We start from the raw sequence: 22,888 nt of genomic DNA, 5'->3' as shown, positions 1-22,888 counted from the left end.
TTTTTATAATACTATTTTCCCGCCCTAGTCTTTCCGCCCCCGGGCTAACAAATTGAGCGCTCGAAGGAGGATTTACTTTCATTAGCGTTTGATTAACGCTTACAATTCCGCTTGGAGTTATAGCTCAGTCCGCTCTTGAGATATATGAATATGCAGTGGGTAGTGCTGGGAAAGGTAGAGTTTTCTTTTGCAGTGATTAGGAGCTACCATATAGAAGGTGCTTTGTTAAATATAAAACCTTTATATGTTTATTAATATAAAAATAACATGAACAGGAAGTCTTAAAGCTGTCATTTAGTTTAATTAGAGAAACTAACTGAGAGAATAATAATTAATTTATAATAAAATGAGAAATATTTTATAAAAAAAGGAACTACCAAGGAACACATTGGGAGAAAGCCACCAAAAAATAGAACTGCCCATCACTGGCGGGTTGTTTGCTGGCCCTGGCAGTGAGTGGAAAATTGTATGTCAATTGAATGGCCAGAAATCACTGTTTAAATTTGCATGCATTTGCAAGGGCAATCGGGCCAACGGATAAAGGACACAGGATACAGGACACTGGGCATGGGACACTGGACACTGGACAAGAGACACAGCAAAAGCGGAAGCAGGTCAGCGGGATAACAAGGAGCGACAAATGGGCGACTCTAGGAACCGGTAACTGCACTGCCAGCCACCGGCAACGGTTAACGCGCAGTTGCCGCATGCATAAAACATAAGGATAACGAACGGGCCACCGCCACCCACACCCACACACCATCACCACTACCAGCACAATCACAGTCGTGGCACACGGACAAAGACAGGTTGCAGATAGAGAACCCTACCGGAGGCATTGTATAATTAAAATTGCATTCAGATGCAAATGCAAATGCGAGTGTAAGCTACAAAAGCGTAAGGCGAGCGCTCACAGATTAGACAACTTCCTCGACCTGAAGGCTCCATTCATGATACAGGATTTCGATTCTGAGTTCAGGATTCAGAGCTCAGACCAGGTTTCGGCAATCCTATTAGCCGTATGTTGGTTAGCTTGGTTCAATAGTCCATGAGGAACACATTAGGGCCCCGGGATTTACACGGACTTTGGCCAGTTTAGTGCAGTAAAGGCCTGGCCAATTGTCTGGTTGGTTGCCTGGGAACAAAGCGCATCCTGTGTATCCTTGCTACCTGCTGATGAACTACAGCCTCCTCTTTCCTGAAACGCAGTGAAATTCCAGACGCTCGAATGCCTCACATGCCTCCTGATATATTTCAATATATGCAATAACTTCCAGCTCAGCATATCGAAATGCTTTTTTATCCCATGCAAATCCAGGGCTAAGCGGCACATGCTAGGCATTCGAATGAATATCCATTGATGCCGAGGCATATTTCCCGAGTTCATTGCATTTTCGCACCTCGGATTAAGTCACAGCCAGAAGGGGTGTGGAAAAAACCAGCAAGTTACCTCTTTTACACCGACATCCCGCCTTTCCCTCCGTTCCTCCTCCAAGTGGATTAATGCACACGTGTCCCAGCAACAGGTAACAATTGTTGCACTGCCCGCAGGTCGTGTGCCGCTTAACTTGGCCAGGCACGCGCTTCTCCGCTGCCAGGTGACTACTTCCACTTGGCCGATCCGGGTGGCAATGTCAAATGCGGGCCTGGACGAGGGCGACACACGTGCCCCTCTAATTGAAATGCAATGCGAGTGCTCCACAGTCAGAAATACGGTTTCATGGAAAAATTACACCTTTTACTAAGAATGAGGTAAGATTGGTTAACTTAATTTTCCTTAAAAGGTAAAGTACCCAAAAGGGTTTACTTAACCCTATGAAACTTATGAAAAAAACAAAATCTTCATAGAATTTTCTTGAAGTGCAAAAAGTGGCATATATGTGGTCTAGTCAAGTGTTAAGTTTCCAGCTGCCTTAGCAGATGGAATGTGCCACAAGTCGCACTGACAGTGCTCAAATAATAATGCGATTAGGTTTGACAAATCCAATTTCAATGACACTCGCTAGCACAACATTAATGAACTGCAAATATTTGTCCTGTCCCGTTGTCCTTGCCTCCCCGCCCTCCCTGAAATCCTTTCGACGCTATGTGGCACGTGGCTTGCGTTTCAATATTTGCATGTAAATTTAAGCTCGCCCAATCGAGTGCAACAAATCGCAGCTCAACAGCATATCATACTTTGCATATTAATGCCACCAGCAGAGAAGGATTCCACAGCGAGTGGCGATGGCGTCCTGGGCAAAAGGACCTCACGGTGGATCCACCGCAGTGGATCGGAATGTCACAACCACTGCACGGTGGGAGCAATTTCCAATCAACTTGCGATTAATAAGGTAGTTTCAAACAAGAAGGTCGATCCTGATGGCCTTTCAGACATGGTTTATTGGTAAACTTTACAATGGGGGAATAATGGAGATTCGATTGGATTGGAGATGGGATTCGACAACTGCTCCTTAGTTAGCAGATATATATATTCTTATTTTTGGCAATAAGTAAAAGAAACACTAAAACAAAACATATTTCCATTTGGCTTAACCAAGGCAAGACAAGACAAGATGGATCTATATTACCCAAGTCCTACCCCTTAAAATAAAATCTAAATTGACCACAGTTCCCACTGTTGTTTCCACCGCCAAGGGCAATTGGAAAGCGAATCGCAAAGCATCAGCTTCAGTGCAAATGCTGCAAATGAAAGAAGGAAAATTATTTGTTTTCCTCATTGAAAATCGCGCATAGTCTGCTCTGCTAAAAAAAAGTAGTGCTCTAGAAGAAATGAGAGAATTGCTGAATAAAATGTAAATGAAATTGTGTTGGGATTGGAAATGGTAATGTCGGAGTGGGAAAGGCCAAGATAGCGAATTGATTGTCGCTGCTTCAAGGATGAGAGTCGCCTTGGCAGAAGTGAAATTTCAATGAGTTCGGGGCTCAAAGATTAAAAAAATATTAGTTTCTTCAAATCTTATATCTAAGTAGAAATAGTTATGGTATAACTTTATGATAACCTTGAAGATGTTCCAGACACTTTGTAGCATTTCTCAGAATTTACTTTTGAGCTTTGGCTGCTACCACTGCTGGGCACTCAAATTGAGTGTCTCTTTGGACCCCCTTTAATGTTTTGACACATTATTTTCGCTTTGGCACTTCCCGAACGGTCCCCGGCCGGAGATCCAGAGGATCCAACAGCTGGCAAGGTTGAAAGGCGCATTTAGGACCCATTACCATTAGAGGACACTTTGCTTTGCTCGAAATCGACCATAAGCTGGGCCTGGCATCCTTTGGCCAGGACATTTGCATGATTTTTGCAAGAGTAATAAACGTGGCTAGCGAAAAGATGGAAAAAACGAAAAGGAAGGGCACCGACAATACTTAATGTCAGTCACGTAGCAGGGCCAGGGACACTTTGCGTCCATTGACATGACCAGTTCTCCCGTTGGCCATCTCCTTCCTAGCTCTCCGTTCGCCATGGTTCATTCTCCAATCTCTAGGACAACCATGGCAGTTGTCTGGGAGTCATCGACAAACTGCAGGAGCCATGTCCTAGCATAACGGCCTTCCGTCGGATGGCTCAGTTAGTTGGCATGCAAAATGGTTTATGCCCGGCACTTGCACCTTTCCATTTTGTCATTGATTTGCAGTCATTCCTGCACAGACAAAAATTCTGCTAAGAGAGTAAGTTACACTTTGAAACTTAGAGAGAAACTTTAGACTAAGAAATATAGGAAAATCTTTGTGAAATCAAAGGTATGACAAAATATACCACATATTTCCCTATTTGCACTATATTTTATGGCTAGTAACGCAGTCGAATACTTAAAGTCTTCTACAAGTGCATTGACTTGGTACTTTTTTATATCTGTCCCCGTGGCAAGTTGCACAGCATAGACAAATGAAACACTGAAGTGGCATAAACACGGTTATCACTTAGCTGCCTTCTCGGTCCCATGTCGAACGTGTAATTCGATAAGCTTGGCTTAAAAAATAGCCATAGCTCCAATGAGTCGATACACTTTTAATAGTTTTTGCTGTTGCAGCTTACCGACGTGGGGCAGGAAAAGTTCTTCAAACTTTGCAGCTTCCATCGCAAACTTTTGCGCTCCGATAAACAACAACAAAAGGTCGGGGGAGCGGTAAAGAAAGTGCTCGCTCGATTCGAATCCCGGAGCTCGATTCAAAGGCAAAGTGTTGACAGCCTGATGCGACACACACACACACACGCAGAGCCACCAGAGAAGGACCCTGAACTTTGGACAGCTCGAATGCATTGTATACAAATGCAGTTTCCATTGGCTCAACTGCAGGCCAAGTTTTGCTTTTCAATTTCGAGACCCGAACAAAAACACACACATATGGCAGGGGTGCAAAAAGTTTCGAGCAACACAAAAGCAAGTCTTGGCAAAGTTATGTCCCAGTCTCCTTGGGGTATTATTAGAAATTGAATTAGATTTCATTTGGCAGGCAGGCAGAACAATCTCCGATCCACTTAAGGTGCAAAAAATTGCTTGGGCTGGGCCCTCAATAAGTTGCACCCTCTTCATTTTTAGCTAAAGAAAAAACTCGCTGCAGTCACATTGAAAGTTTGCAATCAAAAAACTTTCCTTCCTGCCCAAATTTGCGTGCCGAAAAAATAACCTTAGCATTAAATAGACTACAAAGTTGTTTTTGGTCCCCGTTGCATCCCTTCGCCCTTTTGCTAATCCTTTTAATTTTGAACTTCAACTTTCGCCGGCGAGCAAGGAAAATAAGATGGAAAATAGCCGAGTAGAAGTAGAACCAAACATGCGACGCACTCGGCGAAAGTTTTTTAATAACAAGTCCTGCGAAAGGACGAGCCAGATCCATCGCAGTTATCAACGGAGGGCCAAAAGGGAAATAAATTCCTCTCTGCACTGTACGTACTACACTGCATACATTTCCCGGTTTTGGTCCGATGCCTTGACTTTTGTTGCCCGAAAAACCCGAAAACTTTTAGCATTGAATCCCCGAGGCGGTCAAAAAAAAAACCCACAACCCCTTCTCATCCTCTTGCAGGACCTCCGGTGAAGTCCAGCCGGCGAAATGCAAATACAAGTTGTAATAATTTCTTTTCAATTTCCAGCCAAAGCAAGCACTTAAGGGGATTTTAGTTACAGGAACGGGCTTAGAGATGAAATGCAACTGGCCATGAAATCGGAGGACACGGGGATGGGCGTGGTATTTGTCATTTGGCCTCATCACTTCTGTGATTGCGCTGAAATTTGCATAATTCCAAGTAAACAAGCAATTTCACTGAGCGAGGCTACGATGGAAATGGGGAGTGGCATTCGGGATTAATAACTCTTTGCAGCTGAAATTGGATAGCATTTGCTGCTCAAACAGCCCGGGAGCAAGGCCAATTTCATTGGAAGCGAAATGAGACAAAACGTTAATCAAGGACCAACGGCAAAAGGCCAAAAGGTAAATTTCTTGGTAAAATGACACTTAAACGTTAAAATGTAGACGAAGAATATATTCAAACTGAAAAAAAATAATTATATTATGAATTTAATAGCTAATACTTTTCAAAAATGGAAGCTTTTGAGAGGATTAACAAGATTTATGAAATTTTCAAAGTGTAAGAAAGAAAAAAGGATTTTCTCACAGCAACCTGTAAAATGCTATCAAATTAAAACTTTGATAATTATTCGTTTGAATTGTTTTGTGCTTAAAAGTCGAAATACCTGGCTGAAACCCCCAGTTTCCCGATATCGCATTGATTTGCTAATGCAGTTCGAACATCGCTGAGGGAGGAAAGAAAGTAAGTTACCAACTTCCTGGCACTTGCCAAATCAGGCGCTGCTTTTTAACCGGGAAAGTTTGCGTTTCGGCAGCGATAAAAGTTGCCTGAATATACATTTTTCCAGGAGGAGAGTGGAAATAAGTGGGACAATAAATTCGTTATTATGCTCCTACTTATGTCAACTCACCTCGTTGCAGCCATATTTGTGTGTTGCGAAGTCAAAAGTTATCGCCAGCCCAAACTGAACAGCAGTCTACGATATCCCTCCCCTTGAGTGCCAATGACAAGCTTTTGGGTGGTCCATAAACGAAAGCTGCAACATGGGGCAATAATTTGCGCCCGTTTTTGTGTGCCTGCCATGGTCTCAATTTAATTACTGGGCAGCAGTTAATATTGACAGTAGCCACAGCTCACTGTAAAACCGTAAAACCGTTTCAGCTGAGCGTAAAACCATGAGCCTGTCAATCGCAAAAGGTCGGCACTCTTAATACATATCCCGGCCCCCTTTTGTAAACAACTTTACCTATGACCACAACAAACGAAAATTCAACATTTTAGCCCTGTAGCAGAAAAGCTGCAATAAAGCTCATGCCAAAGTGTATTTTTAAAGGGTGAACGAAATGTTGTTTTAAATTTTATACCCGTTTCATGGCTGGTAAATTTGGATAAAAAGCGTTTTAGGCCCTATAAAGTATACTCCTGTTCAGTTTAAGATTTATCTTAGTTACATTTAAAGCAAAGGTTGTCTACCTTATATAGCGATCAGACTTTTTAAACAGTCAAAAATCTTGAATCCTTTCGCCAAAACGATGCTCCTGGCAATAGATGATTATTTTATGGAAGCCAAAGCCAAGACCAAAATCCCAATGCAATTTCACTTCTTCGGTTTGCTCTCCTTAGAGACTTGGCAACTTTTAATGGCCTCACTAATACATTTAAGACTCTGCATAAACACACACACACACACACTCATAAAATGGAGAGCGGGACGTCGGATTCGAGTCCTGTATACAAATAATTACATGGCAAAATATTTACATTTTGGTTTTGGCTTATGCACCAAATAGGCCAAATAGACGCCGGAGGTGCGGAGGTCTCGGGTTTGGTTTCATTGGGTTTTTGCTTGGGCAGCAACTTTTTGGCCACTTCATATTTCATAAAAACATGCATTATGACTATTTTATGAAGCACGCGCCGAGAACTTTGGCAGCCAGGATGCAGGATGCCCCGCCACACCGCCTCCCAGGAGCACGAGTCCTGTGTTTGCTAGGTATTTATTCGAGTTGCCATCCTGGATGGCCGTGTGCGTGGCCGTGTTTGTTAGTGCCCTGGCACAAAGCCCCATAAACCGACATCGTTGTGTGTCCCCTGTCCTTGTCCTGGGCCTATCTGCTTTATGGCTCAGCGCTTCCAGTGCATCCAACGTGGCCCAAACAAAAGGATCCCACATTCATGGCCTTTGGGGGGTCACAATTTCGTGTGCCCTGAATGGCTCACTTTGGAGCAACAAAACTTCAGAGCCGGCCTAGTCATGGACGCACATGGTCGTAAATGTGCCCGTCACAAGTGTAACTGACCTATCCTAGCAAATTAATATTTCGACCCACTTCTAGTGGCAGCCCCCTCCTGGGATTCCTTGGCCAATATCCGAACACTGCACTTCAGCCGCCATGCAGTCCAAGTTTTGATTAGATTATGCTCATGACCAATATTCATTTCTCAAAGTGACGGGTACTGGGTACTGAACAGCCTGTTGAGTAATTAGTTGATTACTAAGCCAGGCAATGAGCCGCCTAATTGAAAGGGTAAACTGAGCATTGGATCAAAGCCTCTTGCATCTGATTTCCGATGGATGACCCTTTGTTGGGAACTTCAAGTCCAGGCAGCATTGAGGTTGCTCTTTGTCAGATTGAAAGGAAAAGTGCCCAGTGTGGTCTGCTTTTGCGATAAATAAGCGTTTTCAAATCAGTTGACATAATTTATAAAAACTTTATTAGCTTTTTTATAGTTTTTCTGTCTTTAAATTTCATTTATTTCTGCGGGCTCTTCTGCAAATGGCATTCACAAATGTTAATCAAAGGGTTTTTAAGAGTTAGGCAAAAACATTAATGGAAGAATAAAAGTATAGAAATTATTCAAAATATTGCTTTCAGTGTTTGCAAAGACAATAATGATACTATATCAAGATTAATTGTTTGACTGTGTTTTTGCCCAAACAATACCACTTCAATTTTAATTACATAAAATGTATTATTTAGCTCCTTCAATTTGTTGATTAATTTAGAATACTGACTACTGTCTTAACAACAATTACCACAGCCTTTTCCCGCAGATAACAATTTCAATTTCCTGATTGGCATTTTCAAATAAACTAGTTGTTAATTTGTAAAGTTTGGTGAAATGCTGGTCCCCATATTTAAACACCTCTTGGTGAAGTTCCTAGACTATTTCGGCCTTGTGATGAAACTGGCGGAGAATTCGTGGGTAATTATGATACTGGTCAGCAGCACGATGGCTCTGGCCTTTATCCTGAATGTTTATTCGGGAAGAACGATCTTCCGTGATGTGGCCAACACGGTGGCCAACATGAGGACTCAATCGATGCTGAAACTCCAGCCTTCGCCCATCAACATATCGGAGAACGTGGTGCAGAGAAAGCGGCTCAATCCCCCTTTGCAATGGACCCACTACGAGGATCTTCCGATGGCGACTGTTCTGCAAAATAACGGGAATACAGTTATCTTGCGGGTCTATACTCCCATCAACTTTTTGCCCTACCTGAGCGGAGCTGAACTGGAAGGTAGATATTACTTTGTGGAGGCGATCTTCAAGTGGGGTACCCTGCAATCCGAGCATTCGATTGGCAACCAGAAGTTCTGCCTGGAGATGCAGGCACTTCATCGATGTCTCAATCAAAATGGCACTTTTGAATTCCTAACCTTGTCCTATCTGTTCAAGATTTCTCCCTACAAGAACGAAGAGCTGAAGCAGATCTGTGATCACCTCAAGTGGATCCTGCACCCAGGATCTACAATTGAGCTGCCACCCTTCGAGCTGGGGTTCCTAATTAGACCATTCACCGGAAGTCACTACACCTACAATGGCACCTACGACAATGGGGAGATGACTGTGGCCACCACCTGGTTTATCAACAAGGCGATCTTCAACGTCAATTCTCTTCAATTGGCCCAGTTTGCAGCCCTTTATCGAGAGGATGGCAAAAGGATGACGAGCAATGGGCGTCCAGAACAGCCGTTGGGCCATCGTTGTGTATATTTTAACTACTGAGGAGCCGATATACAAAATACAAATACTTTATAAATTTTAAATATATTAAATAAAGGCTTTTTTCCTCCCAAGGACTGGTAAAAGTTGGAGTCTTATTTCAGTTTTGAATTTTCCTAGTTTTTACAAAAAGTTGCTAATTTTTTCAAAAAATCCTGTCATCTGTATGAGAAAATTTTAAAATCGTTACGCAGACTGGCGATAAAAGTAAGCTTTGTCGACGTGCTCTGCTCTGCAATTCACTACGTTTCAGACTTGGAACTTTAAAGCTGTGCGACGTGCATGGAAATGCGGTGAGTTCGAGAGTCCTCAGTCCTCGAGGAGCAATTTGAGCCATTCTGTTCGTGATTCGCACCCCATGGGTAGTCAGTCAGCCAGGCAGTCAGTTAGTCCATCAGCCTTTGACTCCGGATCCTGGCCAACTATTTGCCTATTTGACCGACTGTCTGCAGGTGCAGCCAGGCAAATAGTCAAAGTGCAAAAGGGAGTGTGCTGGCCAGGCACGAGCGAGTCCTGGGGAATTTGTTCATTTCGTGTTGGGCAGGGGAGAAAATCGGAGAATGCCTCGCAGCTGCAAATGCTAAAACAGTTGCGAAAATTGTCGAAATTAATTTTCAATAAACGCCCGCCGGGCCAAAAAGGGGAATCGAATACTGATTGGCTAAAAGTTACGGTCAAAAATCGCTTTGAACAGAAAGCCTGGGAAACCTGAAGCTGAACGTTTTGGCCCAAAAGCGAATCCATCGGTGAATTCCGGATCCGGGTTCGAGTGAGGGAGGGATCAGCAGGAAGAAAGGAAGGAAGCGTGGTATTCGCTTATTGACTGGCCCAGCATCACCCACATCCACCGCAAAAGGAACCGACTGGGGGCCAGCATAGTTGGCTACTTCAAAAGCGGCGCAAATTGTTCCTGGCTACGGAATTCCTTCGCACGAATATCAAAAGGATTAGCTCGGGGAACAGATCCGGTGTGGTCCGGTTCAAGATTATATATATATTTAGTATATATTTACTCCACAGCCCCACCTTGTCGCCGGCAGACATTTTGAACTGGCAACTCCTATTACGATTTATTTCAGGCGTAAAACCAGCGAAGGAAATATTTGCGGCGAAAGTTTAAAATAATTGTTGATGTAACGAACCATATAGAGGCGGAGCTGTTGGTGGGCGTGGCACAAAGTAAAACAATGGCCCAGCAAAAGTAGCTCAAAATTGAAAACTGAAACTGAGGCAGTGGCTGAAACAGGACAACCAAATAGTTTTCGCTTGGTAAATTGTTTCAAGTTGGGCCGGTCGGGCATCCTTTATACATATATATAAATATGGACTGTTGTTTTCGAGTGGCCACAATTCCTGTCCAAATGGCACATCCAAACAGCCATCTAGCCCAGTTCAGCCCATCGTTGCCGCTTAGCCGTCAGCAGTTTGCAAGTCAAACAATTAAAACAAGCTCCAAACAATTTCCATTTAGATGCGAATAACAAGTTGGTCCTATACTAGATGCACATGTCTAGACTCAAGCGATGGGTTTGAATCTGTGACAGCCATAGATTCGCTGTCAATCAGTTTAAGACAAAAACAAAGCAATCAAGAAGAATAACTTTAAATAAAGAAACATTCTCCCTTTTTTATGGTTTTAGGATTAATATCAAAAACAGCGATTACAAATTGTTTGTGTTTGCTTTAATTACCATTAATTTGCACGTGTCGATTGATCAGTCAGCAAATGCCCAACTTTTTGTTTATGAAAATAAGTCAACTGAACCAGTTTTACACCCTAGCAGGGGGTACTTTAACGTTAGTTACAGTTTTGTATATCATCAACCTAAAAACAACAGGGTTTTCATAGATGTGTTGAAAGAGTATTTATACTTCGACTTGTTAAAGCTAAAATTCCTTCACAGTTTGTTTATATATTCCGTTGTGCCGCAGAAATCTCGTTCAGCTTAGCTTATATAGGCTAATTGGATTTCTGCTATATATTAATTTACTAAATGAAACTTTTTTCATGCATTATCTCTGTTTATTTAAATTAAAAGGTTGTTGTCTTTTTAAAATATTCCTTATAGTAGTGATTGAAATGCATTCTATGCGATCTGTTAAAAGAGCTGCTTCCACGTTTTATTTATCAATTTTTAAACAAGATATGAAAAAGTTTTTATTTTTCACTCGTATAAACATTAACATTATATTGCACGTGCCTTAAGCTTTTATTTGTGACTTGTTTTGATTTTAAAATCTGATTACTTTTTTAAGGTTCATTACCTCAATGAGAATTTAAAGCCCTAACCGTTGCGGAGCCTGTAACGACTATCAACTATTTGATAAACTAGTTCCTGGCTTAACAAAATTTTATAAAAAATTATTCATATTTTATGAACAGTTTTGAGGGCTTGCACTTACGTTGGGGATCGGGTTTAGCATTTCCCAGGGCAGCGAGCATGACCAGAAGAATGACAGCGACTTGGAAGAGCTTCATCTTGATTTCGGTGGCGTTTGATTGCCTTCTGTGTAATGAGGCTTCTATGCAGATCAGAAGCTTTCTTATAGTTAAACGTTCACTCCATTATCTGAACAACCTCTGAGGCTACTCAGGTTAAAGGGGTAATATGATTGCTCTCTTAAAATAATCTTAATATATAATCTTTTTAAAGTACTTGATTGCTTTACACAATGAATGCAAATGCAATTATGTAAGCAGCCAAATATCACGAGCATTTTTTTCCCCTTTTTAATGAAAGAATTATTCAAATTTATATGTAAAACTAGCATTATTAACCAATTTTCAAGACTTCTTAGGTTTTACTTAAGTGATGATGCTAACGGAAGTCTTGCTGTTCTATAGGTTTAGGGGGGTTCGACATTTTTACTAGGGGTAATCACAAATTCGATCCAAATTGATTACGATTAACCTGTTACCCTCTGAAATTTGTGTGAATTAAATTCCTGTGTTAAACTAATAATTTAAACACAAAAATATTTCCGTTTAGTATTTTTTATTTAAAACTCAAATAGGAAGGCACATAAGCTAACATCTTTCTCCAGTTCTAACCGGTGCGAATGTACTGGGTGTTGTCGGTCTGGATAAGCACGGTTCCAGCTGTAATATTATATGATATTCGAAAATAGTTATTAATAATTAAATTTAAGTCTTGTAATAAAGTTTTAACTTACGTTGGGGAACAGGCTCGGCATTAGCCAGGGCAGCGAACATGGCCAGGAGGAGGGCGGCGGCTTGGAAGAACTTCATGTTGGTTTTTGAGGTTTGTTGGGCTTTGTAGTACGACTGAGATACTGATGCCCCACTGAAGATCGGGAGCTCTTTTATAGTCGAACGTTCAGCAATCGAATCTGGGCAATTCCAACCTGGGGGATTGCACAGGTTAAAAGATCGGCTAATCTCTCAGCTCGTCAGACAGAGAACCGATTGTTGTTGATGCAATGCGATTCATGTGAAGCGAGAACCTGTCGGGGTTTTCTACGCAATTCAATTAATGCTGGTTATTGACACTCGACTACGTAGACTAACGACTATTAGAATAACTGGAACTCGATGCCAACAGCGCAGTATGCAATCCAGTTTAGTTTGTTTACAATACCCTTTTTGCGGAGTTTCTCCCGAAAGAGGTTATTAAACGTTTTTATTAGGAAATTCTTGGTATTCTCAAAATGCATATCTTAAGCAGAAAACAATAAACATTTTATTGCAAATGATTTTCCCCACTGGTAAGGTGCGCTTTTCATTTCAAGCAATCAAGATTGATTTCGTAGGCGTTGCGAAAGGTCAAGATATAAAAGCTTATCAAAGTTTTGCCTTAATAGAGTTCGTGAGACATGGGAGTTCGAACTTCTACAATTTATCTCTATTTTCAAAGTATGGAAAGACAGCACTATTTTTGCTATTAAAGGACTAAGCTTCTTAAATAGTTTTTTATTACATGTTAAGAAAGTAAACCTTAAACTTACAAAAAAATATAGATTTTTAAATTTAAAATTTTGTTGATTGTAATTATGTTACGCTTTATTAGTTTTAGTCCCCTAATTACAAAATATTTATTTCGTATTTTTTTCTAACTTTTTAAATTAAACGAGAAATTAAATAAAATAATTTTTGAATTTATAATAGACAACAAATTGAAGAATATGTTTTTGTGTATAATTTTTCTAAAATTTTATATAGATTAGTTAGTTTTATATTTAAACATTATTAAGGTGTAACATTATAAAGCATGCACACAGGTATAATGGTGACAAGTACATAGTCAATCCGAATCAAAATCAATTCACACCTTCAAAAAGAATTACTCTCGTGTATGCATTCATTAGTATTCCGGCACATCGGCTACACGCGCATTATCAGCTAAGATCCCGCTCGATTCCCGAGCGTGACCCTGGGGAATTTGATTGCCATTGGAAATTCCTGATTTCCAAGCCCCCAGCTGGCGCTCACTGCATCTGATTGAGCTATATAAGCGGTGTTCCCACAAATCGCTAATCAAAGTAGAACTTGTATTCACTCTGTAAACATGAACTGTCTGAAGATCTGCGGCTTTTTCTTTGCCTTGATTGCGGCTTTGGCGACGGCGGAGGCCGGTAAGCACATATTTTGACAGACTTATCAGCGCTTTTCACTTATCTGATTAATTTTGATTAGGTACCCAAGTCATCAATGCTGGCGGACACACACTGATTCAGACCGATCGCTCTCAGTACATTCGCAAAAACTAAGGATCAGGCACAAAAAATAATCTAAGCAAATAAAAAATGACTTAAAACTTAAATATCAACTATGTTGTTTTCACCTTCTTATTTGAAAATGGCGCACTTTGTTTGGAAGGGTCACATTGTCATAAAAATACTAAAACTTTGGAATTGAATAATTTTTCTTTCCTAGTGTGCACACACTGGAAATGATCTCAGCTGATTAGCTGTTCTGAAAAAGTAAATATATTTTCGTTTAAAAAAGCGGCATTTCGATAATGGTGGTAAAACTTACTCGTTAAATTACAAATAATTATGTTTAAATGTAATTAAACAGAAAAATCAAACTTGGATCTTAAAGCTAAGTTATAAACTTCAATAAAACAAGCAATCAACGTGTTTTAAAAGACGGAATCTTAAAATCCTTTGCAGATCCTTTAAAGGATCCTATTTTAGTGGCGAGTAAGAGAGGTTTCGGAAGGATTATTCAAGTAAATAACATCCAATATTATTAAATAAACTTGTTACTTAATAAATTAGTACATAATTCTTTAGCTATATATTATATGTTTTTAAAACATTTTATTAAAGGTATTATGTTAGTTGACTAACTTTGTGCTATTATTAAATCTAAAATAAAACAAATATGTTATAAAACCTCAAATCAAATAGTTATGTTTTGATTAATTAAAAAAGATTTCTTAAGAACACAGCAAAAACAGAGCTTAAGTTTGCTTTAAATTCAAATATATTATTTAAGTAAGTATTTAATGTGTTGAAAAAATACTTGGGTAAATTATTTTCAATATAACCAAAAAATTTCAATAAAAAAACTCTCTACTGTGTTACAGCGCCTGGTGACCTGACTTTTGAGCCGGCGACGACTTCCTGGCTGCTGCTACATCTTATCGCCGGTCAATAAATGTACATAAATGCGCCCACGACAGGACAAATAGCAAGGACGGAGGACTCACAGCCGCAGCCATAGCGGCATCAGCAGCAGCAGGAGCAAAAGCAGAAACAATAACAATAGTAAAGCCGCAGAACTCGACCACAACAAGCCACAATCGGCAATCATCAACACTGGCGCGCCGCAGACCGAGGGAGGGGTCATCAGGAGTCAGGGGTCAGAGGTCAGAGGGAGACGGCTTCTGAGGGCGCCAGTTGCATTTTGACAACGAACGGCAACGAACCAAAAACACCCGCACACTAGCCATGACAGCTGTACGAGAGGAGCCTCGCTCCCCAGGAATCGGGCTAAAGCCCCAGTTACATCCACAGTGGACCGCCAAGAATCTGCACGCCCTGCTGGATCTGCCCGCGGCGATGGAACTGCGCCAAATTGAGTTGATCTATCGGGCGGAGGGTAATGCAAATTTGGTGCTCGCCTTGCCGCAATTTAAAAAAGTTTTACGTTTGCCAAAAATGATATCCAGCAGACTGCGCCAGCATGAGCGGAGTGGGCATTCGGATGAGGTTGCCCGGCCGGAAGGGCAGAGCGACTCATCCGCCGAAGCCGGGAATGAAAAAGGTTCGTATGTACATGCCAAGAATTGGATATAAAAACTGTTTAGGAAAACTAACAGTTAGAAATATAATAAACTAGAAGAAAATATAAATCTTATAGAAGAATATCTAATTGCTAGTTAAACAATTTAAGTTAGTTAGTTTATTTTTTTATAATTTTCTTTAAAAAGATTTAAAAAGCAAGCTTAACTTTCTCGCAGTGTTACGGGCCAGCCCTGTTATTGTTAGCTGGGCTGCCTCACATTTTCCCTTTTTTGTTGGACAGGAAATGGTTGCGTGCAACTTCAAACACCCAGACAAGCTGCTGCTCCATCGCCCATATTCCATCTCCCTGCTCCTTGCTCCCAGCAGCCAATTTGAGTATTGTGCTTTGGTTATTGCCCGGTTGGCTGGATTTTGACCCACCGCCAACCGCCACCCACTTCCTTTTCCCTTTGCCCTTTGTGGAATCTCTCTATCTCTGTGCATCTTTTGGCCATTGCATCAAATGTGTTTATTTCATTTATCCACATTTCTCTTATGTTTCCTCGTGATGCTGCTGATTCTTCTCGTGCTGCTGCTGGACCACCTTCTTCGTCTCCATCTCCGTCTTCATCTCAATCTCCATCTCCATCTCCAGCTGGCGACTTGACAATGCCGGATTTTATGGCTTATATCGGGATAATGCGCCGTCTATTAGGAAATGAGTTTGTCTGCGGAGCGGATATTGTTGCCATACCAAAGGAAGACGATAGATTCTGGATAAACGAGCACATACGCGCCCAAAGACCGGGTAAGTGCACTGGGCAAAAGGAACTATCTTTATTTGGCAATAACATTTTAAGTTTAGATTGTTTTTAACCCTTCGTTTTTTTGCTGTGTAAATACAGAATGTATCTGCTAAACTGGAAAACTATTCACCGATAGCGGGTTTTCCACGCCATTCAAGCGGATCTCCACTGTGGTATTTTGTGTTGGTGTTGCCCGGTTGTGGTAGCAAATTTTGTATTTGATCAGCTTTTGCTGCAGTGCCTCCCTTTGGCCTTTGCCATTGCACTGCAACCGCCATCGACTCTCCCTTGCTTCTCCTGGCCTCTTTTCAAAGCCTTTTAGAGCCACTGCAATCAATCATAAACGAGCATTTTAGTGCTCCATCCCACGTCCCAGGCCAGTCCCTTTCACTGACGTTTACGATGGGAAAGATCCCTTGCTCCAGTTTCAGTTTCTGTGGCAGTTTCAGTTTCTGGCGCACCAGCCCGTCCACATGGGACTGATTAGTGGCGGACGCCATAGTCGTGGCCATATATCAAAATCGGGTTTATGCCCGGCAGCCAGCAACAGGCTGCAACGCTGCAGAACTGCAAAACGGCAGAACGGCAGAACTGGTCAGCGATTTATCATTCACCTTCGCAGTCTAACCCACCGCCAGCGGCGTCTATATATCAATAATCGCCGGATGCTGGCGCTTGCACTTTACATTCATTCGGCTATAGTATCCCCTTCTATCCCATATACCATCCCAATTTCACTGACTTTCCCGCTTTTCATTCCGTCTGTTTTCCACCCGTTGCAGTTTCGCGTCTGGATAAGGAATTTGTGGGGCCATTCGGCCTGCTGCTGCCAGATGTGACCCAATTGCCTGCCACGTTCGATGTTTTACTTGCCAATTTACAGGTGAGTTGGTCGTCGTCAGCTGCTCTGGCTCCAGCTTCAGTCCCTCCTACAGTTCCCTGCTCCTGCTCTTGAATACTGAACGCTGAGGCTGCTATTTTGGCTGGAGTCATGTTGTTGTTGCTGTTGCTGTTCAAATAAATTGTGTATTTTGTACAAGGACAATATTGGCATTTTTGGCCATATGTGCTGGACACGTTAGCTAAAGCTGCCGCCGTTTCTGCTCCTGCTGCGGTTTAGTTTGCCTTTGTGCCGAGGCATCCGGCTAACAAACCCACGAATCCCGCTTCATCCACCTCCACCATACAAATTCGTAGCTAAACCCTGGCCAAGGCCCATAAATCAACGGTTCTTTGTTTTGAATTAAAGTGGGCAACAGTGTAAACACTTTGTTGGTGTTACTTGCAACCTTGCCCCCACCCAATGGCCACTGGCCATTTCGATTCGTTTCGTTTGGTTCGGTTTTTTGGGTTTGGGTTTTAGGTTTTGGACTTGTGCGGTTATAAAAGATGCCGAAATTGCTTTGAAAGTGCCGCCATAGCTGCAACTTTTATTATATGCTCTATGTCCGCCAGAATCGGACAGCCATCGGGTAGCTTAGCTAGTTGGAAGCTTATGTGTTGAGGGGATTCCCCTTGAAGGATTTCAGGGTACACCCCGATTCGATCATTTGCCGGTCGCCGCTGTTTTCTTTTTGGCATTTTTTGGCTATTTGTTCGCCGTGCTCGGTGGGTACATATTGAATTTATGGCTTTGGTGCCAAAGCATTGACCGAAATAAAATTGCCAGCAAAGGAAACAAACAACCGGCGGAGCAGGGGCAGAAAAAAGGCCATAGAAAGCGGTACATATGTATATACAACGTGGCCATAACTAACGCCATATTGTGTGTTCCATCGCGCAGGGCGAATTGCGGGCAAAAAAATAGGGAAAAAGGTAAGCGCCGAAAAAACCATTTAATTGCGGCTTTAAATGTTAATTTTCAATTTCAAGTTGGGAAGCCGCGAATGGAGAACTGCGGCCATGCCGTGCCGGCCGTTGGCTCCATAACTCATCATACAATCAGCGCAACAACTTTTGTTTTATGTCACAGCAGTAGCAGCAACAACAACAACGTAACCGGAGCAAGAGCAGGAGCAGGAGCAGGCGGAGGAGTAGCGATAACCTGTCCAAGGACCCGATCCCAACCCATGCGAAACCATGGTAGCTTTATTCATGATGGTTTCCTCTTTTTTCCTGCTGCGCTCGTTGCTGCATTTTCAAGTCAAAATGGCATCAACGCCAGGGCAAAAGTTCGCGGTACACGGCAGGCATAATATTTCATGGCAGGACATGCCGGCACCTTCCTTTTACTCCATTTCCTCGGCATCGGGATCGGGATCGGGGGACGTGGCAAAGGAGTGAGAGCAAATAAGCGAAACGATATAATTTTGCAGGCAAAGGGCACTACAGGAGATGAAACCAGACGAGGAGTAAGCGACGGAGGAGAGGCGAGAGGCAGCAGGAACAAGGAGGACCGGTGTCCGTCGTCTGGGCGATACATATGCCATCGAAATAAAACCCAAACAAGGCTGGCTCCAGTTGGCAAGTGATGTCAACGATTTATTTGATTTAATGCCGGCAGGAGCAGAGACAAAGCCAAAGGAGGAGCCCCCCAAACAGGTGGAGTCGGAACCTTTAGTCGGGGACAAGTGCTGGTGTCGCTTTTGCAGCATGCAACTGCTGAAGGTGAGTGAGTGGGACGATAACGAAGGTCACTTTAGTTTTTCATTCACTCCCTTTCGACAGCTGCACAATGGGAAAATCAAACGGTTGGGCCACTACTGTCCGTTGGATCTATTCTCTGGGTATGTCATCGAACCCCGGACATCGGACACTATACACCGTACACCGTACAGCCGGACAATGAACAGGGAGCCAGAGGTCGCTCCTTTGGCACGAACATCGAGTCATAAATTTCAATCTGCTCCATTTGCGTGTCCTGTCGTGCTTCATAATTCCAACACTTTCGGTTACTGTTTGCCACTCCTTCTCTGCTTTAGTGCCGTCTTTTTTCTGTATTATTTTCCCTTTTCCTTTTTTTTTTTTTTGCTTTATTGTACGGCAGGACCCTGAATAGTCCGGACGGTTCTGGGTCCACTTCAATTGCAATCCCAGTTCCAGTTCCCGTCCTCAGTCCTCTGCCCTCGCCCCAACTCATTCGTTTATTTGCGGCCCGCTGTTTCAAGTCATGCGTGCATCCGTGCACAAAATTCAATTTGCTTGCGCTTTCATTCCGGTTTACCGCCTGCTCCGCCTGCCTTCCTTTGCCCTGTCCCCACTTTTCATGGCTCCGACTCCAGCTCCTTTCCCGCGACCTCTCGAAAATTGTTGCCAATTCTTTTGCCTTTGTTTCGGGTGCCAGCATCTTCCATATATCCTGTATGCATATACATCAGTTTTAATAGTAATATTCATAAATACAGCACGTGACGAAAGTGCACGCTCTACGCAGCCTAATGCTCACCTCAGGCGTATCAAATTGACTAAGAATGACTTGGATCATGTAGGATACTCATCTAATTCTTACATCTTTATTGCACATAAGTCTTATACACCTCAAACACTTTGTTATGATTTCAACTTTCTCCTCTTCATATACCTTATAATTATCATACGCACTGTACAAGAGACATGTCCGCTGATGTATTTCCATTGGTTATTTTCTCTGCTTTTAGTGCACCCAGTCGTATGCTCGATGCCTTGGATGCACTTCTCGCCTGCCCGCAAAATAATTTACGTGTATTTCAGAACGGCAATTTAATTTATGGCGATCACGCGAATTCGATTTCCTTCGATGAATTGCACTCGCGTGTCTTTCCCGGGTAAGTCAGTCTTGCTTTTAAATAAATGCGACTTGGCAGTATTAAAAATAAAATAAAAACAAGCGCTGGCTCAGCTTGAAAGGAAGATGTCCTTAGATTTTGGTGATGGTCAGAGAGGAATTTAAGAGCTGGGAAAATTTAGAATTCAGGTTTGATTCCTTTTGAAATCATTTTATTTATTTGGAGCCGAATTGTCTGGCATTTCAAATTGTCCGAAAAGTTCTTATAATTACTTTCTCTTCGAGTCACTCCTGCCCTGGCATAAATTTTCATGAGCAGAGGAAGAGGAGAACTCTCAGCAATTCGGCCACACGCAAATATTCAATAAATAATGCAAGAAGCAACAGCCAAACACAAATTCTCGAGTGCCAAATGCCAACATGGCCATTTTCCCGGCTGCATCCTCTCTCTCTCTCTAGTCCCCGATATTCACCTGGTTTTCAACTTTTACCTCTCCCACAACCCACACCCTTGACCATGTTTTTCCGTGGCTGTGTCGCTTCAACACCTTTTGGCACCACGTTGACAACGCCGACAACGACCACACGAAATGGGAATGCGCATTGAAAACGCTAACAAACAAAATTCAACCAATGCCATCGCCAACGCCATCGCCATCGCCATGGCCATAAAATCTCTGAAATTCTCCAGTGAAATTATGGTGCTTATAAAACATTTGCTGGTGGCCTGTCTGCTCAGGGAATACAAGGTAAGCTACACTGTAAAAATAGTTTAACTATATGATAACCTATCTGTATTATAAGCACGCTTCAGTAAGTAACTATAGTTCTTGAATACGCTAACTAACTTCTAACTGAAACTCTACCTAAACCCACGATTCCCTTCTTAGTAACACCTTCACTGACATTTCTGAAACCATTCTGCAATATCTATATAAAGAGGCAATAAGAAGCTTATATTGCATTGATTTTTCTCTGTGCAGGAGCCGGAATCCGACCAAGCAGAGGGCCCCAATCAGAACCAGAAACAGAATCAGAGGCAAGAGCCGGAGCCAGAGCAGCTGAATCAGAGTCGCGTTTCAATTGCGGCGACGGAGACAAAGGCCGGAGCTGCTGGAATTGGCGCCGCTAATGTTGTCCTGCAGTTCGGAGGCAGGGCAACCGGCTCTGTTGTCACTGCCGGTCAATCCTCAACGACGAGGACGAGAGCAGCTGCTGCAACAGCCACGACCCAAAGGTATACAAAAGTGGCTAGAATGGAAACAACAACGGTCGCAGAAGCAACATCGAGAAGTCAACTGCAATGTGGCAATGTGTTGGCATCGCCAGCTCGAACGGAAACAAAAACGGAACCGGAAACACAGGCAACTCCTGCTACGAGTCGCAATGAGAATGAAAATCAGAATCAAAATGAAAGCCGAAATCGGAATCAGAATGAGCCTGAGAATCAAACTCAAGCACGAATCAACAAAGCGGAAATATTTCGCTTACCAAAAAATTGTGTGCTGCAAAAAATTTTGAATTTGCAATTGCTGGTAAAGGTAAGCCAACCAATCAAACTGCTGCCCACTCCTCCTCGAATGTCCGTTTGGATTTGTTTATTTTTCTTGCCCCAGAGAACCTTGGCAATTGCAGATAGTTCGAGTTTGCTTTGTCATACCCTTAAAGGAGGCCCTATGGTGGGCTAGATTGTTTGTTTAACCTCACAAACAAAATTTAATCTTAGTCAGAGTCACTAGGCTTTCTTTTCCCTAACATATTTCACCAGATTTAAGATATCAGTCCCTGAAAGGATCGTGATTTATCTTTTGACCTTGCTGATTTTAATGATAACCAACCTTAGTGTGCTTCTTAGAAGAGCTGTATATATTTTATGACTTCTAAGATGCAAATCTCTTTGCTAGGGTATCTCAAGGTTCAGACCAATCCCCTGATTTTACATCCTTGTTTTTTCTCATAATGCTCAGGTGGGCTGGGAGTTGAAAGTTTATTCGAAGAGGCGGCTAAATGGGCAATGGACGGCGGCCAAGTGGCTTTGTGCTGTGCGAGTAACATTTCTTGGCAATTGCAGCGCCACTTCGACTTCATGTGGCATTCCGGCTACAGTGGCCACTCCGAGCCCACTTACAACTCACTCCGGGGATTGCTGGCCTACGTGGAAGAAAGAAAGGAGGCGGAATTCGAGCCGGATGAAGAGCAGGCTTACATGCTAGGTGCCACGGCCCTGGACTGCTCGATTATGTTGACGTTTCAGGAAATCGAAATCGAATGCGAAACCGATTGCCCAGCTGGCCAGAGGTAAGTATTATCCACACAATTCCGCCTTCCCGCTGCTCGGGTGCTAATCGAATTCCCAATCTCCTGCAGCGACGCTGCAGTGCAGCCTTGGTGCGTCTCCCTGCTGGGTCATCACTTTCTAACCAAGCTCTGTGTCCTGGATTTGGATCCGAAGCCCGACAGTCACTTTCATAAATTCATAGCGCAGACACGTGAAATTGAAAAGTGCCGTCGAGCATTAAATTAATTAATAAACTTTACACCCAACTAAAAGCCGCACGCATCGACTGTCGGGCTCACAAAACTGTGCTACACTTTTCTCCTCAATATAAATTTAGCTGCTCTTTTTTGTGCAGCAGCTTTTCGAGTTCGTTTCATACCCGGTTGCTAAGCAGGACAAGGGTATGTTGAATTCGTGTGAGTCCTTGCAACCTAAAAGCGGATGGTTACGTTATTAAGCGCTTAAAGTGTCAGACATTCTGACTAAGACTCTAGCATGTTCCTGGCTTAAATCTTCTTAATTGGCCGGAAGGGAAGCTAAGCCGAGGTTTCCATGATTCGTTTGGAGATTTTAAGTTAATAACTGGAGAAACTGAATAGCGGAAATCAAATGTTTGGCACTTTTTTACATTTTTCTCACTCTCTGAACTGTAAGAAAGAATTAAAGACATTATCATGACTCTAATTACCTTTTATATTGTCGAAAAGACACCATTTTTGTGGTGAAAATATTGTATAATGTGGTTTAAAATAAATATCTAATGAAAATATATTAGGTATCATTCATTCGGTAGATCAGTAGTATTCAAGTTGGCTTAGTTTTTCCATATTTTTCTAGTTACTTTGTGGGCCGCACCTATGAAAACGGTT

General features: G+C 42.4%; 4 protein-coding genes across 5 annotated transcripts; 3 read left to right on the top strand and 1 right to left on the bottom strand.

Moving 5' to 3' along the window:
* Window positions 1-5,675: 5,675 nt before the first annotated feature.
* LOC108108985 (carbonic anhydrase 15) lies at window positions 5,676-9,088 on the top strand. 2 transcript variants are annotated; one of them, XM_017217241.2, is made up of 2 exons: window positions 5,676-5,773; window positions 8,088-9,088. In XM_017217241.2, the coding sequence occupies exon 2, from the start codon at window positions 8,156-8,158 to the stop codon at window positions 9,041-9,043; it is 888 nt and encodes a 295-aa protein (XP_017072730.2). In that variant the 5' UTR covers window positions 5,676-5,773; window positions 8,088-8,155; the 3' UTR covers window positions 9,044-9,088. The 2 variants fall into 2 exon arrangements, with proteins under 2 accessions (XP_017072730.2, XP_017072729.2); XM_017217240.2 differs by having other exon boundaries at window positions 5,688-5,773; window positions 8,075-9,088.
* Window positions 9,089-12,019: 2,931 nt separating this feature from the next.
* Window positions 12,020-12,348, bottom strand: LOC108108986 (daisho1). Its single transcript, XM_017217244.2, has 2 exons — window positions 12,215-12,348; window positions 12,020-12,140 (listed from the first exon to the last, which is right to left on the bottom strand). Exons 1-2 carry the CDS (start codon window positions 12,288-12,290, stop codon window positions 12,088-12,090), a joined length of 129 nt encoding a protein of 42 aa, XP_017072733.1. The 5' UTR covers window positions 12,291-12,348; the 3' UTR covers window positions 12,020-12,087.
* A 1,155-nt stretch (window positions 12,349-13,503) lies between these two features.
* LOC108109242 (daisho2) lies at window positions 13,504-13,817 on the top strand. Its single transcript, XM_017217719.2, has 2 exons — window positions 13,504-13,633; window positions 13,695-13,817. Exons 1-2 carry the CDS (start codon window positions 13,567-13,569, stop codon window positions 13,766-13,768), a joined length of 141 nt encoding a protein of 46 aa, XP_017073208.1. The 5' UTR covers window positions 13,504-13,566; the 3' UTR covers window positions 13,769-13,817.
* A 121-nt stretch (window positions 13,818-13,938) lies between these two features.
* On the top strand, window positions 13,939-22,790 carry LOC108109240 (inositol-pentakisphosphate 2-kinase). Its single transcript, XM_017217717.2, is given in 12 exon segments — window positions 13,939-14,025; window positions 14,593-15,272; window positions 15,888-16,040; window positions 16,821-16,921; window positions 18,354-18,416; window positions 18,418-18,645; window positions 18,706-18,764; window positions 19,635-19,781; window positions 20,433-20,490; window positions 20,725-21,282; window positions 21,813-22,039; window positions 22,109-22,790. Coding segments are annotated over 11 exon segments (2,067 nt in total). The 5' UTR covers window positions 13,939-14,025; window positions 14,593-14,956; the 3' UTR covers window positions 22,266-22,790.
* The last annotated feature ends 98 nt before the right edge of the window (window positions 22,791-22,888 follow it).

The sequence above is a fragment of the Drosophila eugracilis genome, unplaced genomic scaffold, assembly GCF_018153835.1.
Source record: "Drosophila eugracilis isolate 14026-0451.02 unplaced genomic scaffold, ASM1815383v1 contig_1765, whole genome shotgun sequence".
In the NCBI taxonomy this organism is placed as follows: domain Eukaryota; kingdom Metazoa; phylum Arthropoda; class Insecta; order Diptera; family Drosophilidae; genus Drosophila; species Drosophila eugracilis.
This window is presented reverse-complemented; position numbering and strand designations above follow the sequence as displayed.